Below are 17749 nucleotides of genomic sequence, written 5' to 3'. Positions count from 1 at the left end.
AGGAGAATTCATTGACTCTTTCCAGAACGAGGATGGGAGATTTTTTGCTCCCTTTGCTGTAATACCGGCTGCAGCTGGGTTCTCCTGACAGACCTTCCACCAAGCTGTTTACACCGATAACACTGGCCTCGCCAGCCAACAAAGAAACAAACACTGTAACCAATTACACAGGCTGCAGATAGAGACTAATGTTTAGGAAAGCACAGCTGACCACGGCTCCGCAGAGATGTGCCCAATCTCACGTTAATTACATTTAGGATGTTTTAATGCATCAGCAGTTAGTCAGAGGACCAAATGAGATCCAGATGGATGCTGGGACCTCGGATTATATTTGCGTTTGAGATTTAGTGTTTTGCTCTACATTGCAGTGAGGCTTGTTCCGAGCCGCTGGAGTGAATTAAAACAGCTTTTTATAGTGGCGAGGCGTGAGTGGCACAGCTGAATTATGCCACAGCTCGCTCTCCCGGAGCCTTGCTTTAGCTTTAGAAAAATGCCATTAGTGTAATTAGGCCACGTTCTTTGACTAAACAGACAAAGTCAAATCTGACAAGTGCAAACATGGAAAAAGCAGCTCATGGTACGTACGTTTGACGCCGGAGGAAGAGGATGATGTGGGAGGTCTGGAGGATGAAGAGGAGGAAGAAGAGGATGTTTTGACGGGGAAGGACGTCTTCCCGCGGCGGGAGGAAGGCGCGAGCACCCTGGAGCGTTTCAGAGGTATCACAGCTCTGGGTGGGGGGGCCACTCTGCCGTGGTAGTCAAAAAGCCTTGAAAAAAGAAACACCTTTAAAAATCACACTTTTCTCCACAAGTCTTTCACCAAAGGCCCCATAACACGGAGAAGACGTCCACTTACTCCAGCTAAAAAGGTTTTACAGCTTATCTAACCATCAGCTCTTTCTACAGCTGACTCTCGGCTCCCAGTGTTGCATTTCAAGATAGATTTACTATGGATTTCTTCTTTGTTCTTTCTCCTCAAACGGCTCACCACAACAAAAGGCTAAAAATAGAGTTCACATCGACTATTATCCCTCTTCCTGTACACATATCGGGGGCATTATATGGATGAAAGTCCTCCCTCAACAGATCCTCTAAAAGTGAAGAGGATGAAAGGAAGAGGGTGCTAAATGTTAAATGCAGGTGTCTGTTTGATTGTTCTCAGTTACAAAGACCGTCGCAGTGCTCAGCAGGTTTGACATTTAGGAAAAAGAAAACGTTTCCACAGATAAGCACTCTGAAGGCTGGAGGATAAATGACAGAGAAAACAAGCGTTTCTTCATCAGCATGTTGGAGCTGCATCATCGATCTGTTCAATTTGGCAGGTTGGTCACTTCAGTAGAAACTTCTATGGTACAGTTGCTTAAATAAATCTGAGAAAAGATGCTTTATATGAGGATGAGTCAATACAAATCTTTTGATTGACCAGAAACTCTTACCTGAAGCAGCAATGGCCCAGTAATTGTTTTTCTACCATTATTACAGCCCCACTAGCCTTGAAAGCTAATCCTGTCCTTATAACACTACCTTTATGAATAAGAAAGGAGTCATGCTTATCCTGATAAACTCTGTCAAACAGAATTTAATAAAGTTTAACATTGTTTAACATGTGAAAAACATGGGAAAAATGCGGAACTCTCAACTGAAAATGGATTTTAGTTGCACGTTTCTTTCATGCAACAAGACTAATCTTGAGACGGGGTCTATTTTAAGGTCGGTTCTTAAAGAAATGTTGGACACGAGTGGAAGGATCAGGAAATAATACAATTACTTTCACTAACAGCTAGGCCAGCCTGTCCGAGGTGCTGTTAGACACTTTTAGCAGTTAAAGCAGCTTCCCACTGTGTTGGCTCGGCAGGCTAGCATAGCATAGCTGGCAGGCCAGAGCCAGGGCTGCCACTTAACCAGCTAGAAAATGGTGCATTTCTATTGAAATAGAAAGCAATAAAAAAGTGGCAACATGGCTACTCTCATACTGCATCAAACCTGTTGATACGCATGTTCATGTGTTTATGCTCACTGCTACAGCAGCTGCTCTGAGCTACTGGATAATCGCTCAAGCTTCTCATTTCACTGGTTTCTCACAACACACGTGCAGTCGCTGTAATGTGCTACAGTGGACCGTTGGGGCTGTCTGACTTCACCCTTTTGAGACTGCAGGGGCTGCTCTTCAAATGACGGCTAATTTTTCTCATTAAATATGTTGTAACATTAATAAAAAAGGCTTATGGGCATGTAATAAAGTGGAAAATATGATTTCCAGCAGACTGGGAAAACAGGACTTAGCTAATGGTCAATAACATTCTTAAATCCTGCATTTGATAAAATAATGGTACAGTGACTGTGAATGAATATAAATGATACGTACCTGCTGTAGAAATCATCCCTGTAGTACTCGTAATCAAATTCATATCCACTATGGAAGAGACAGAGGGTGAAGGGGCACAGAGACAGACAGGGAGACAGAGATAAAGGAAAGAATTGATCGTATTAGGAAAAGTAAATTTAGATCCGTCTAAAGTAAGCAGATTAAACTCAATCAGTTCGGGCTCAAACGGACACTTTTTGCTTAAACCTCGTCACGGATTAAGAAATGTTCCCATGTGGGTGTACGAAGACCACAGATCAATGCAGATCAACAAAAAAATGTTCTGGGGACCAGTAAAAGCAGACAAATGAGAACAGATCTTTTCTTGGAACCAAGAGAGAAAAATCGATGTTAGACGTCCAGGATGGCAACTGAAATAAAATAAAGAAATAAAGAGACAAAGAGAAGGAGCCATGTTGAAATGCTGTTATTCTCACAAGAATCTTAATTGGTAGGAATGTATTACTATTTCATTAGAAAAGCGTGCTGTTGGGCTCTGCGTCTCCTTTTCATGGTTCATAACTCCCATATTACATCCCAGCTGCTTTCAACTGCAGCTATAAAATGCAAACGAGGGTTTATATCAACACAATGCGCAAGCTAATAAATTTGTAAAATAATATGTGTAGTGGAAGCAACCAGCAATGAAGACGGCAGGAATTGGTGGGAAGCAAAACTATGGCAGTGAGTAAACACACTAGTGTCCCAGTGGATAGAAAAACCTGTCCAGACCTGCCACGATGCGTTTGTGACCAGGAGATATGTACGGGACAGAGAATAAGGGTCCGAACAGGGAAGCTTCTACACACTCACGCTGAATAAAATGCAGACAAGCCACAGAAATGGAGAGAAACATTAAACCCTCAATTAAGACAAGGTTCAAATGAGAAAATGGGGGCAGGTGCACAATCAGAGTCCTCATATTCTAAAGATGACTGAAGATTTCCATTAGCAGGATGTGAGAGATGGGTAATATTGGGAAAAGAGGGCGAGTCTTACCTGTAAACAGCTGAGAGCGGCCGTTTGGAGCCTGGTTTAGGCCGGTATGGCTTGGGCTCACCCGCCATGTTTATGTCTGTGGGAAGACGGACAGAAAACACATCAGTATGACAAACCTTAATGACATCTAACGGTGAATAAACATAGACTGGACGCATTATTCTCTTGTGAAAAAAAGTGTCAAAGCACTTGGTCGTCATGGGGACGTTTATTGCATCATATATAACTGAAATGATGATAATGTAACAGAAAACCTGCTGTATGTGTGCAATTTCAACACAATTAAAAACAATGATATTGGCAGATAAAGGCTTTGAAATAAAAAAATCCTTAAATGACTGAAAATAAACTCTTGAGCAGCTAGGATGCCTTTTACCTTGACTGTGACCATCATCAGTATTGTCTCAGTACAGAGAGATAATCTTATTGTCTCGTGACAAAAAACATAAGAAGACATATGCTGCTTTGTTAGTAGCTCCTTTACTGCACTAAAGCTCTTCATCGGTGTGTTCGAGTGCGCCTTTGGCTGCCTCTGACTGACTTGTAAGGACTAAGGAATGAGGAAACGTAAGAAGTGGAGAATTAAAGGACAACTGCCACAGTTTTTAACAACAGCCAGTTTCTCAATCTGCGATCTTGCAGAAAGTAGAGGAAAATGGTTGAGAAAATGTTTTGTTTTTTTAAAGGACAAGACTAAAAGGCCCAGCTACTTCCTTTGTTAATTTCAATGTCCACAGAACAGTACCAAATGAAAGATTAAACGACTAAAAAGAAAATACGGCTAAAAAGAAAATACACTCTTTGATTTTGAGGTCTTACTTACTGAGATACAATGGAAAAACAACAACTACTAAATAAATAATTAAATGTGCTCCTTACCAAGTCTTAAAATGAGGTTAATACAACGTCAGATTAACAACAGGACATATTCCCCTGGGGTCGTTCTTTCTTTAACAAAACTAAGCCAAAAACGCAGATGCAGCGAGTGAAAAACAACGTACACGCCGTGATGCATTAGCTTATGAAAGCATATTCAGCAGCGGTAACACGAGCCTTCTACACAAGCACGCGGGTATGTTGATGACTACAGATTTTTCTATTTCTTTGTAACTATCGTCCAGTGACGTGGCCGCTCCGTGTCGAGGCTTCGCCATATGCGTCCAGCAATTTTGGATGTTTTTGTGAAGCGCGTACCGAGGCGGGTGTTGATGACGTATGTGGTGACGTTTGAGAACTCGCGAACCGGCCGTACCACGTGACCGACTCAGGAAGCGTTCGCGGCTTCGCGCGTAATTCGAAATGCCAGCGAAACGCAGTCGATCTAGCATCATATTTTGTGGATTTTGGACCTTATTATGCATAGCTAGCTACATTTTTGCCACGGACCCAACAAGAAAGAGGAAATTTCCTCCTGTCGAGGAGCATTTTGAGCCAATCCCTCCTATTAAGGTAGGCGCAGAATAATAATTGTGCGATATAGAATAGAAAATAAATACTTTATTAATCCCATCGGGAAATTCTTGTAGCATTGCTACAAGAACACAGAATAAATAGCATACACTCGCCGGCCACTTTATTAGGTACATCTGTTCAATTGCATGTTAACACAACTAGCAAATGGCTAAGGTAAGCCAGGTAGCCCAAGTCTCTTCACTATATTAACGTTTATACTACACTACTGTATTTTTATTTTAATCAGGAGAGAGCAGTACTGTGGATGATACCTTGGTTTATATGGTGATAGAGGACTCGCAGTCCTACACTATTGTGGAGGATAAAGGGTTGAAAAAGCTTGTTAAACCCTGTCTATGTTCTCCCCCCAAGGCAGGAATGCATGTGAGCATATAAAGCATTTCTCCCATTTTCTGATATTTACCAAGATTGTTTTCTCTTTCAGGTTTTGAAAGCTACTGTGGATGACAGATATCAAAAGTCCAAGGAGAAGGCCAAAGCCTCAGTGTCCCAAACAACAGCAGTGAGCTTGACAGCGGATATGTGGACTTCAATAAACACACTCATATCAAGCTGTGACCTGCCATTTTATAGATGCTAACACCTCTTTACAATCTGTTGTTTCAAGGGTGCTGCATTTCCATCACATACGGCTGAAAATCTGGCTCGAGTAATAGCAGCACTGATGTCCCAATGAGGTATAACTCACAAAGTTACTGGCCACAAAGTGACTGACGGGGCAGCAAACATGGCTGCTTGTGCCAAGGTGATTAATTTGTGTCACTCACATCGTTTGAATTATCGTTAAAAAGGCTCTTGAACAAAACCCCGTGTTGTGTGAGCACAATCTCTGAAAATTGTCGGTTATTTCAAGAGCAGCACCACTGCAAAGGTGAGTTTTTTTATCTCGCTGACGCATTCCTGATGACACACTTGTTTAAGTTGCTGCTGCAGTGAAAATTATGTGATATTTGCAGAATGTCTGAAAGTTTTGTCACCATTTCATGAGGCCACAGTGGAGCTATCTGAGGAAAAAAAGGGTCTCAGGATCCAAAGTTATTCCCCTGTTGGCTATGTTACACCATGCAATGGAGGAGGAGGAATCCTACTGACTCAAGAGAGCAGAGATCTGGCAGAGAGTCAAAGGAAACAAGTAAAGGACAAGCTCTTCATCTATAAATCACAGAGTATCACATCACTGGCAACACTGCTGGATCCACAATTAAAAAAAAAAAGAAAAAATAGGCTTCTTTAGCCCTAATAAAGCCGAGGAGGCAGAGAAGAACCATTTGAACCACCATGTTCATGAGTATAAAGAGGAACGAAGGCGTCAGAACAAATTATGGAGTACAGTTCTACATTAAAAAACAACCCAACGATAATGTTGTCAGTTTCACGAATTCTGAAAAATTTGTTTAAATCAGAAAGTGTCCAAGTCTCCACCTCTTCTAATATGATTTATAGAGAGCTCATACGATACGTACAATATGATCAGCATCATAGGAGTTTAGTTAACACCAGAGTTTCAGAGCACAGCAGTTTAACGTAATATAAAAGCCTGAATTAAATACTCTCACACAGAGCAACAGGTCATAATGGTAATAAATATGGTTCAAAAGTATGACTTCAGAACAAAAAGAGCAAAAGGCAGTATTTCTACTGCAAAATTATCTCCTTATAGGACTAAAAGAAGCAAAAAAACAGCTCAAACGCACTCCTACAGTAGTGTAGTACGCATCCACTGACTAGGAGGTGCAACCGATTTTCTGAAGGCAGAAGCAGAGACCATGCACCAGAAAGTCTACAAAATGACATTTTATTCCAAGGCAGGAGAGAATCCTTGGAAAATAAGAACAATAGACAGAAAAAGCACATGTAGAGAGGCTTAAACACATAAAGCTGGCTGTTGAGTGCAAAAGAAAATGTATCAGCTGTGCAGCTTTACAACAGTCAGAAGTAGAGAGGTTTTCATATTACTATCCATTAATTGCCAAGGTCTATGCCACACTTCTCCCTTAAAGGTTCAAGATTTTGGGCTCATTTGTCATGTGCACAAAGATGTGAGTGAAAACTGTAGACTAAAACGCTTGGGATCAGGTTAAGACAAGACAAGATTAAGAATAAAAGTAAGGGAGAGAAGAATCTGGATAGAAATGCTTCTAAATAAGCAATAATGCAGATTAAAGAAGGATTCATTGTTTGTTTGCCAGGTAAATGACGTGCAGATTCTAACTGAAAATACCAGAATGAGTAACACTGAGAACTACTTCAGAGCAAAGAGCATCTTATCTGAGGTGAGGTATGAGCAGTATGAATATTCTTCTCATTAAAAAGGATTAAATCATCCAGTGGAAGCTGAAGAAAATGGATAAATTAAGGCAAAAAGTAAGAAAATACAATCTAACCAAAACCCCATCATGTGCTTTGTATCGGTGATATCGCGCAGCCTTTAGCTTGGAAGCAGTGACACACTGAAGAGGCCATCTCTTAACTGGCAAGATTCAAGTTTAAGACCGAGAGCGATATGCCGATCAACGGAGCGTCCTTGAGAAGGGAAAAGTCACTCCACATATGAGTGTCGGCTACGTGCCTCACAGGTACATAGATCACTTTAAAGGCACTCTCTGACATGTAGTTGTTTCTGCATGCAAAAGCTGTTCTCACCATCACTTTGTCCCTTCCAGCTGCACACATTTGCTTCAATAATTTATGCGTCTGCCCTTCCCTTCAACACAAAATAAGAGGAAGCATCCCAATCCCCAGGAGTGGAATTGCACTGGGGTGAAAATAAGCTGCTGGCAAACGCTTGCCTCCTCCTCCCGATGGCTGCTCTCATGAGAAATAGGATTAAACTCGGGTCTGTTTGTACATCACCTCCTTAGACATGCTGAAAACACAGAATATTAGCGCGTGCTCAGACGAGCGTGTTTTTGTGTGTGAGCACACTTGACAATAGTATGTTGGGACTGACCATAATGCTGTCTTAGAAGATAATTACAAATTTGCTAATTAACCTGAAGGTTTACTCACAGACACATCAGAGGCAAAGCTTCAATTAGCGTGCAGCAGCTACACTAAATATAATTAGCACCCAAAACCTGGAGCAATCAAAAAAGCCTCAGACAGAAGCTCCTCCATGTGAACCGCAGAGTTATTCATTTTCAGCGCAGCCATTTCCTTCCTGTTCTGCCGCTACTTTGAGGTGAACTTACTGCCTCCGTCAGGCGGCTCGGAGGGCCTCGGCTCTCTTTGGTTGAAGATGTGCCGAGTCTATTAAAGGCGGAGACAAAAACACAGATGTGATGGTTGCCTGTCAAAGTGATTACTGAAAGAAATGAACGACTGAACTAATTCATCAGTCCAATTTGTTTACGTTCAGTCGTTTCTTTTTTAAAAAGGGGGACACTGAAATGACTGAAATCAAACAAAAACAGGCTCATTAATGCATTTTTGGTTTGAAGATGGAAAAATTGGGTCGTTCCACATTCATTTTACAGCAGCTTTGGTACAACAGCACTGGCTGGAGTCCACTCTCAAACTACTAAAGCAGATTCTATGAGTGGGAGTAAAGTGCTCAACAAAGTGAACATGCCTCCGTACTATGTTCACTTCCTTTCACATGAAGTGGGGCTTTTATTCAGAATCATCCCGATGCTGAACATTGTGTCTCTGCAGCACAGAAAAACTCCTTTGGGTATGATTGACATGTTCACTGGGTCAGGGACCAAACTTTTCCATCAGTTTGTAGCCCTGACTTGTTTGCCAGCTCAATCTGCAGCTGGGTCAGCTGGACACAGGGGGCTGGGGCTGGCTTTTTAAAGGTCTGAAAAAGGGCTCAACCTTGGAGCTGTGTGAATGTGCACATTATGGACTGGAACGCTGTCTGAGCTTGCCTCATATTCCCCATCTCTCACAGAAGGAGGGTGTCAGTCATTCTGCAGATGCTGAAGTCCAACTCTGGCGTGAATAAATATTTCTGTCAGGAACATTATTGGTGGAAAAATCCAGCGGTGCGAAAAAGGATGTAAACTGAGGCGTGAAAGCATAAGTAATCACTGAAGACAGACCTGTGTTCCTCTGTCAAGAAAACAAGGATCCGTGACTCCCTGAAGGAAGCTGCCCATGTGTTTTATTGGTCTCATTTGCCGCCTTACATCTCTGTCTCCCTCCGACTACTCATGCTCATGCCTCCTGCTCTAACCTCAGCTTCACCCTATCCTTCAATGTCTTTCCCCCTCTTTATCCATAACCTTCTCTTTCCCTGCACTCACACAAGACAATATCTAACCCCAGTTGCCATCCATTTCTCTCTCACATCCTATACTTCTTTCCTTTGTCTCCTCGCAAGAAGGAAGCTCATTACGAGACATTTCAGTGCCAAGCATCACCTGTGGGGACTTTTATAAGTGACACCTGCTTTGCAAGTCTTATTTAGCCTCTTCTTTCATTAGCAAGGGAAGAATAACAGCACGGCAATGGAAGCTGAGGCTTTGAATATATCAGATGTATAAAATGAGCCATATGGCAACATAATGCAGGAGAATCATTGCACATGAGGAAGTTCTCCCGTGAAAAGATGATATTCTTGCATTCATGGGAGGAATATGTATGAACTAACAAAGTGGATACAAAACCTGCTGGTCTTTTGGAAGCTGCAACAAATCCTCTCAGTTGCTTTTTCCCAGAAGAAGACAGTCTACATTCTTTCTTCTTCTATCAGACAAAAAAAAAGGGGGGAACCAGATAATAGCCCAAGGCTTCAGAGGAGAGCAAACAGACAATGAGGAGCAGGAGTCAACACAAGGTCAGGAAGCCAGAGAGTCGTACAAAGTGAGCGTGTCATTTAGCCACAGTGGTATAGAATTATCCAATATGTCGCAGGTTCATAACCCAGGCTTGAAAATTGTGGATTTTTGGTGGGCAGTTATCTTGTGTTCGTGGTGTCTTGTCACATGATGGGAACCGCGACCAATGAATATCAGATTGTGTAGTCTGTGACAATCTGTAGTCTAACCATGTGGTTTTTGAATGCCTAAACCCAACCAAGTACATCAATTCTAACCCTAATTATGTACTTCTAACTCGTAAAAGCAACCGCTAGGGAATGGGAACAAAGTAGAAAAAGTAGGCAATTGTAGAAATGCAGTGAAAGCAGAAAAATTAAAGGACTTTATCGGATTGTAAAGATTGTAAAGGACGGGATTGGAACCAGACATCTTTCACTTGAACAGCCTCCTTATTCTTTCACAGAACTTTTGTTCAGTCAAGAGTGGAAACTGTCAGCATCATTGTGTTGTGAACGTGAACATCATCTCGCCCCAGCAGGAGATAATCCAACATTAAACCTGTGTTATTAAATTTAGTCTCTATAACATTTACATGCTAATGTCTTTCTAATGTGCTGCGTCTGTGTGCTGCTTGTGTTCCTCTAAATGTTTTTTGTTTCATGCTCAGGTCTCTCTTGGAAAGGAGATTGGAATCTAAATGAGACTTCCTGATTAAATAATGACTAAACAAAAAGGAATTGCTGAATTACACCTATTATAAGCCAAAAACAGACTGCATAGGCAGTAATTTGGAAGCCAAACTGCCTGCTGTTTACACAAAATGTCCTTTCATCTGTTGCAGAACAACCAGGAACCAAGACACGGCTGATTCTGTGCGTTTCTGCTGCTGAAAATGACCTGTTTGAACACCTGCTGTGGTGCAGCACAGAGGCTATAATTGAGAAAATGGCTATTGAGCTAAGTTATTATACGTGTTGACCCTAAAATAAACAGATGGAGGTTCAAACATGCCATTTACTAGCTGTTTTTTAAAGATATGTTTGAGAAAATGCTGTTGCAAAGACTTGATTTATCTGTTTATCTGCCTGTTCAGACACAAATCATTTCTGAGGTTAGAGAAACTGTTGGGTATTTTCTGTCTAGACAAGGTCAGTTGGAGCACTTCAAGAAGTTCATTTAGTATTACAATGTGCCAGGAGAATCCATTGAACAAAAAGAAAGCACTCAATACTTTGATATAAAGTGAAAAACCTAAAGTGAAACCTGTTGAAAAGCACAAGAGAGATCAATTACAAGAAGTATCTGACACATCAGCATTTTTTCAGGTATTTCTAAGTGGGCTATTGACATGAAATGTGCACCAGATGTTGCCATCAAGCCAAGTATTGAATTCATACAAAGAAATCCGAACATTGAAGCAGACCACTGGAGAAAAGCCTTTGTTGGTAGTTCCAGCTTCTGGACGCCTCCTGTGTGGAGAGACCAGCCGCCTGCATTGCTCAGGAGCGATTCTGGATTATTCTTCCACACAAACTGTCTTCAGCTCTCGAAGGTTCGGGGGGAGGTTCTCTTTTATCAGTTCTCTTCACAGATTTTTAATTGGATTTAAGTCGGGTGACTGACAGGGTCACTGAATTGTTTCCTTGTCCTTGGGCTCATTGCTGAAATGTACGTTACGAATACCTTTACTGGAAAAAAATGATGTATAAAATACTTATCCTCCCCGCTGTCCATCTGCAAAAGTACATGATTTCACCGAAGTCACCGTGAAATGACTTCCAGCGATGTTTACCCCTACATACTGAGACATTTCCTGTAAAAACAGACATTATGGAGGCTGCCCGCAGCCTAAAAAAGCCAACTTTGTTCTGATTTGTGAGGGACAGTGAGTCAGAGGCAGCAGCCGACAGCAGCAGCTTGAAAGCATGTGTGAGGCTACAGAAAATAAGCTGCTGAAGAGGAGCATGAGCAAAATGTCTGATCACATACCAGACCAAAAAGTACATCTTATTTCTCTCTTCATTTGAATGAAAACTCTTTTATAGCCAAGCCAATATTCGAATCAATACTAAATCTAATTAATGAAATGCATCCTTTGGGTTTGTGTGTAAAGTAAATAAGAAGCAAAACCTAAAGACTAAAAAGCAGACAAAGGTATCTTTGTGCCATTCTGAGGCATAATGTGCAGCTAAATGTTAAAGCCAGGCTCACAATGACAATAATTACAAGCTGAGTTTTTAATCTCACTCATGCTAATTTGCTTCCAATAATTTGTTATTTATGTCGGTGGTTTCCCTTTAAAGATACAGCTTATAGACATCTCACTGAGGGAAAAGCAAGCCTGACCAGCTGGTGACATCCATAGAAACTAATTAAGCTTCCCTCTCTGGAGACCACGAGTTTATCCAGAATCTAATGTCATGTTCATTCATTAGCTGTGGAAGTATTTCCAGAGGATTTAGAGAGGTGCACGCCAACGTCACTGGCACCGTCCATCCCCAGAGTCACAAAAATAGAACATCTTCTGCAGTTTAAGTGAAGTCACTACGATTACGGCCGGTGTTCTGGTACCAGCTGCAACAGAAGAGCCTTTTGAATTTGCTGTACTGATTTTCAGATGACTTGTTTTCCATAGCAACAATGGCAGCGAGTATTGCAGACTTAGAGGTGTCGCTCAGGTTGAAGTAATGGAAATTACAGGATTTTTTAGGAACACAGCCAGAATAAGCAACCCACAGGAGAAATGACACATTCTCATTCTGCTGCCCTAAGAATGAAATCTGGGCTATTGGCTTTCGCTAACATAACACCACACTGCCAGCAGAGAACAAAAAGTCTCTGCTCCCCCTGATTACCTGAAAGCTTTGGTGTCACTTGTGCTGCACACCAAACTGCAGATATGTTGCACAGGTGATTGACTGCAATAATTCCCTTTGAGTCATATCAGCAAAGGCCTTCAAGGGATGACAAATGTGCTCTTTACTTTTCCAAAAAGAGAGGAAAAAAATCCCCACAGCGTGTGGATCCACATAATGTTTATCGCTTTTTTGTTTTATGTATTCCTTCATTTCATCCTCCTCTGCAGGCAACCGCCAATAGTCTTTTTGATGAGATAACATTGAGCACAGCGGCGAGGAGGGAAAGGATGGGGAGCGGGACACAGAGGGAGCTGCCGATCATCTCCTAATGGAACTGGGAACTCTGGCACACAACTCTCCTATGACTTAATTAATTGAACAAAGTAATCGTGCAAATTGTTCCACAGCGGGGGAGACATGAGAAAGAAGCAAAGCGGAGCATGAGAGAGCTGAACCGAGCGGTGAGGGACGTGCAGAGAAGGCAAGTAGGGATGTGGAAATTCATCGCCGCGGCACATTCAGCTTGGATGTCTCTGACATGTGACCCTCACTGAATCGTAAGGTCAGACAGGTCTGCCAGGAAGGCTGGAGGTCTGAAATGAAGAAATTGCATCCAATACCCAGCACCGTACCATCAGGACCTGCAGGCGGGGCACTGGCTGGTGCGGGCCTCATAAAACTGCACACTCCTTTCATCTTTGCTCCACTGAAATATTTCCAAGGGCTGATAAAAGGCCATATTGCAGGTGCAGATTTCAAGAAAACCTCAGAGGGAGTTGCAATCAAATATGATATCAGGGTGATGCTCTCTGTGCCCTGACATATTTTGATGTTCACAAAGGCCTTTCAGCTCCTTTCTGAATCAAGACCTCACATTTCATTCACTTACTTCTCAGACATCAGCCTTATTCTTGTATTTCTGTAGCTGTGGAGCCTTCAGTCGAGAGCAAAAGGTGCCGTAATCCCTTCCAATTGGAAAAAAAAGCACTGGCAGAGAAACTATTTACTGACGGCTCAAAAGAACAGGAGTGTTGTCTAATTGCACGGGAAGAGTGCCAAGGTAAGGGACTATCTACATTTCAAAGGTGCTGTTCCTGAAACTTTTGATGTCAAACATCAAACAGCTTTTCAGGAGAAACATGAATTAAAGGCAAGTTGGTGTGGCTCGCTACATTTTTCTCTTTGAATTAAAAGTGTGCTCGACTTGTGTTTGTTGGCGTCACATCAGATCAGAATGTGAGATCTTACATGGGTAGTGTTGATATGTTGACTCTAACCAGCCACTGGGTAACTTGCAGTTATGCTTGTTCACGCAGCTTTAACAGCATCTTGATTGGCAGCATTGAAACTTTTTATGTTTTCTAGTATCAATACGACACAAAGGTTTTTAATTGAACTTTTTTTTTTACCGAAGCACCTCAGCTCTGACATGATTAGTCAATTATTAAAGAAAGAAATTGACAGAAAAATTTAATTAGTAACAGTTGAGCCTTTCGCTGGCTCTGAAATATGAGCGTTTAAAGTTTCTTTTGTCATTCGTGAAAGGACACCAAGTGACTTTAATAATCTGTTGGTTAAATATAACACAGACGTTTCAACAAAACATAACGGGCATCTTTATTTTCTATGACATTTGATAGACAGAACAATTAGCTTTATTGATCACATTTCCTCAAACGAAGGACGAGGCTTTTATCCCCTCCCTCTGCTTAGGGTACCAGGCCTTTACTTCAAATTGCCATTAGAAATAGAAGTGTCATTAGTTTACACCTCTGTCTATCTTAAAAATGTAATTTTGTTCATTTATTCATTTAGTATGCCCCCGAAATGTCCTCAAGCACGTTAAAACATTTGAACTTAGTTGTGGATTTACACCCAGGTGTGCGTTTGGCCCTGATATTTCAACTATGCTCCATAGTGTGAGGAAATGCACTTCTTTTAAAAGTTTTTAAACTGTTTTTTCATAATAAGTACAAGGACAGAATGTAAAGGAAAGTCTCTGTGAACATAAGGGAGATGTTCATTAAATGAGGTTGGCTTGCCTGGTCGGCATTAAGACATTCCAACCACACTGCAGGCACTTTGCAGGTTTCTGCCACTTTGGCACCATTCATTTTCCTGAAGTCTTCTCTGGCTGTCACCAGGCAAGAGGCGGGGCCACGCCGAACAGGTCGCCAGGCCACCAGATGTGCATGTCATCAAGGCCAACGCAGAGACCAACGAGACAAACAGCCGCTCGCGCTCACAGCCACCTCTGCAGTCAGTTTAGCACCAAAAATTAACCCAACATGCATGTTTTTGTTCTACGGGAGGAGCCAAGGGTATCTTTCAATTCAATACCAACTGTAGCTAAATATGACAGTTGATTGTGTTCAAACCGTGGTGATAAGTTCAGTCTTGTTTATCCAAGCAAAGCTGCCACCAAGTGAATAAACTAGTAGCTTTACAGTCAAACTTATTGCTTCATTTTGAACACATTCAAGTTCAAACTTTAAAGTTCCATTTAGCCGATCAGCGGTTAGTTATTACAAACTCAGCAGTTCCAGCACCAAATTCATATTTTTTCTTAATTTAGATGGAAACCCCTCCTGCTCTTACACTGAACGACGTACGTACCACATGCAACAGTAGACAAGACCAATTAAGAGGTTCCGAATGAATGGATCAAATTAAACTATGGCAAGATAACAAGATGTCACTCCGACAAACGCTCAATCAGTACGTTATGGAAAAAATACAAAAAAACCCAACATAATTTCATTCAGCCCTTAATTAACAACTATGCCTGCAGACATAAGAATCCCAGCTTTTTTAAATTGAAAAATATAGTCCTGAAATACAGATAACATTAGCTGTCCCTCAACACAAATACCTGCATTAATATTTGATAATTACTTCATCTGTGTTCTGTGCATCAGCGCATTATTGCAAGAGTACAGAACTAAGATTTCTTAAGCTTCAGATATACTTCTTTTCCACAGACAGCAGTTTCTCTGCAGCCTGATTTTAATATGTAAAAAACATGCTAAGCACTACAAAAACAGCATAAAAAGGACACATTATGAATTATTGGCAAACAAACTTACAAGTTTTTTCAGCTAATTAAGTAAGCGATCAATCATCTAATAGTTTCAGAGCTGCAAATATATTAATTAACAGAGAAATAGTTGAGTTTCTGTGTTGCATGAATCCTCCTGACACACCGCTGACAACCAGAGGCTCAAAAATATCAGCCACCTTTAGGTTTATGACACAAACCAGCATCCACTCAGTACACGTTTTACAATATATGACTAAAAACATCTATGCAAACATGCCATTTTCACTCTGCCTCGGTGCATCTCTCTGCTGCTGCATGGACCAAAGTCCGGGGGTACCTGATCATAATCCCCGGCCCCTTCAGGCACTGACCGGCAGGACGGATAACGTCATGGCATTGGTCTGAGATCCCATCCTTCTGTGACACGAAGACCCAGTGAGCTGTCTCACACAGCGCTGCGGACGATTTGGGTAAGATGAACACGGCAACATTGTGAAGAAGCTTAGCGTTGTTGAGTGAGGCATGAAAACAAACCCCCAGAGGTCAGTCGAAACAAATCTGAGAAATAGCCAGGACACCTGCTGTTAATCATGTAATGGCATCGACTTTCCTCTTACCCAAAAACCCCAAACAAAAGAGCCCTTTTTTTTTGTTACATGTAAAACAAAAATCTTTTGTCTCAGGCATCCTCTTTAAAAGTCCCAATTGGGTACTTGTATATTAAATTTAAACAGCTAATAAAGCATCTTTTGACCAATATTTATGAAAAACCCGAGTCTCTCAACAAGTATCAGAGTGCTTACAAGACAAAAGGCCAGTAGAAGAAAGAAAGAGGAGGATTTGATTATATCCTCTGCTCATTTCAATGTGCTTTCTCTGAAAGAGACATTTCACCATTTGCCAGACAGTCTCTGGACTGTTTATGTAAGAAATTAAATCAGTACCCGTCTTTTACCAAAGCCCTGTCACTCTAAATACGCAGCTTCTTTGCCATTTTGCAACATATTCTCACAGTGTGCACCACAGGGTGTAATTTACTTGCGAGTGTTCCTATTTTCTCTGTGCGTCTGTACACAGATGAGCATGTACGTGTCACTGAATGCTTGTCTTTATGTCACACTGATTGGTGCTTCGCCTAAACAGCCTTTACCCTCTCTACTAAACGTGACTGATGCTGCTGGAGGGAAGATGAGCGCACTTGGGAAGCAACATCCTCTGATAACGCTGTCACATTATTTCATTATTGATATGGCGAGTCTCATTAGGTTGTCTCTGACAGATAAAATCACATTTTCAGGACGGTGGAGTGTGATGTGGATGCTTGTTCACATCAAGAAGTGGTGGTGAAAATTTGAGATGTTGCAACTAAATCTTAGGTACAACCTCAAAGTTCAACAGCTTTTTTAAGGATTGTGTTGTGTATGATTTGTATTCCTTCCTACAGACGTGCAAACTGAAATTCTGGGGGGAAAAAATGGAGCAAAGCTGAAAAGAAGTCTTGTCTGGAAGGCAAACTCACAAAAAACAAATGCGCACATACAACTGCTCTTGACACATTATCTGAAATGCATGGAGGATGTCTTATAGAAGATCTAAGGGCCTGCTTTGCCATTTTTTTCATATAGTTCATATTATACAGCCATGTGAAAAAGAACACAAACCCTCCTTCACTTCTAAGCTTTTTTGCATAAAGACATAAAACATCATCTGGTCCTTACCAGCTAATGAAATGAGGTAAGTACAACCTAATGAACAACAACCGATCACAACTTGCTGTTACTTATTTTGCCAAAATTAAGCTAAAAATCGCCGGCAAGCACTTGGGACTCAGTTGGGCTTATCCTGAAGAAGTATCAAGCAGCCACCTCCATGTGGGCCCTACACTAGCTGGGAGGAAATTTGAGGTAGGGTACAATGTGAGCTGGGTGGCAGGCGAAGGCAGGGGCCTGGGTGTGCCAATCCCCGCCGATGCAAACTGGCTCTAGGGTCGTGGAATGTCACCTCGCTGGTGGGGAAAGAGCCTGAGCTGGTGTGCATATGCACCAGACAGCAGATTATTATTGTTCTTCTGGGGGATTTCAATGCCTATGTTGGCCAGTGACCTGGACAGGCATGATTGTGAGGAACGGCCTCCCTGATCTGTTTTTGGACTTCTGTGCTAGCCATAGGTTGTAGTTGTGTCATCAGACCTGCTGTCGTATCTCTTGGACACTCGGGTGAAGAGAGGGGCGGAGCTGTCAACTGATCA

The 17749-nt window shown here is 41.7% G+C and overlaps 1 protein-coding gene across 3 annotated transcripts in view; it reads right to left on the bottom strand.

Moving 5' to 3' along the window:
- Positions 1–17749, bottom strand: part of LOC140284632 (RNA-binding Raly-like protein) — a 103918-nt gene that overhangs the window by 11271 nt on the left and 74898 nt on the right. For all 3 annotated transcript variants that reach the window (XM_072378548.1, XM_072378549.1, XM_072378550.1), the window contains 3 exons: positions 3365–3440; positions 2366–2413; positions 586–767 (listed from right to left, as the gene is read on the bottom strand). In XM_072378548.1, coding sequence (XP_072234649.1) covers positions 586–767; positions 2366–2413; positions 3365–3440 — 306 coding nt within the window. The remainder of the gene's footprint in view (positions 1–585; positions 768–2365; positions 2414–3364; positions 3441–17749) is intronic.

The sequence above is a fragment of the Leuresthes tenuis genome, unplaced genomic scaffold (genome assembly GCF_036924035.1).
Source record: "Leuresthes tenuis unplaced genomic scaffold, fLeuTen1.0.hap1 SCAF_24, whole genome shotgun sequence".
NCBI classification, from domain to species: Eukaryota; Metazoa; Chordata; class Actinopteri; order Atheriniformes; family Atherinopsidae; genus Leuresthes; species Leuresthes tenuis.
Note: the sequence above shows the minus strand (reverse complement) of the source record. Positions and strands in the feature narration are given on the sequence as shown.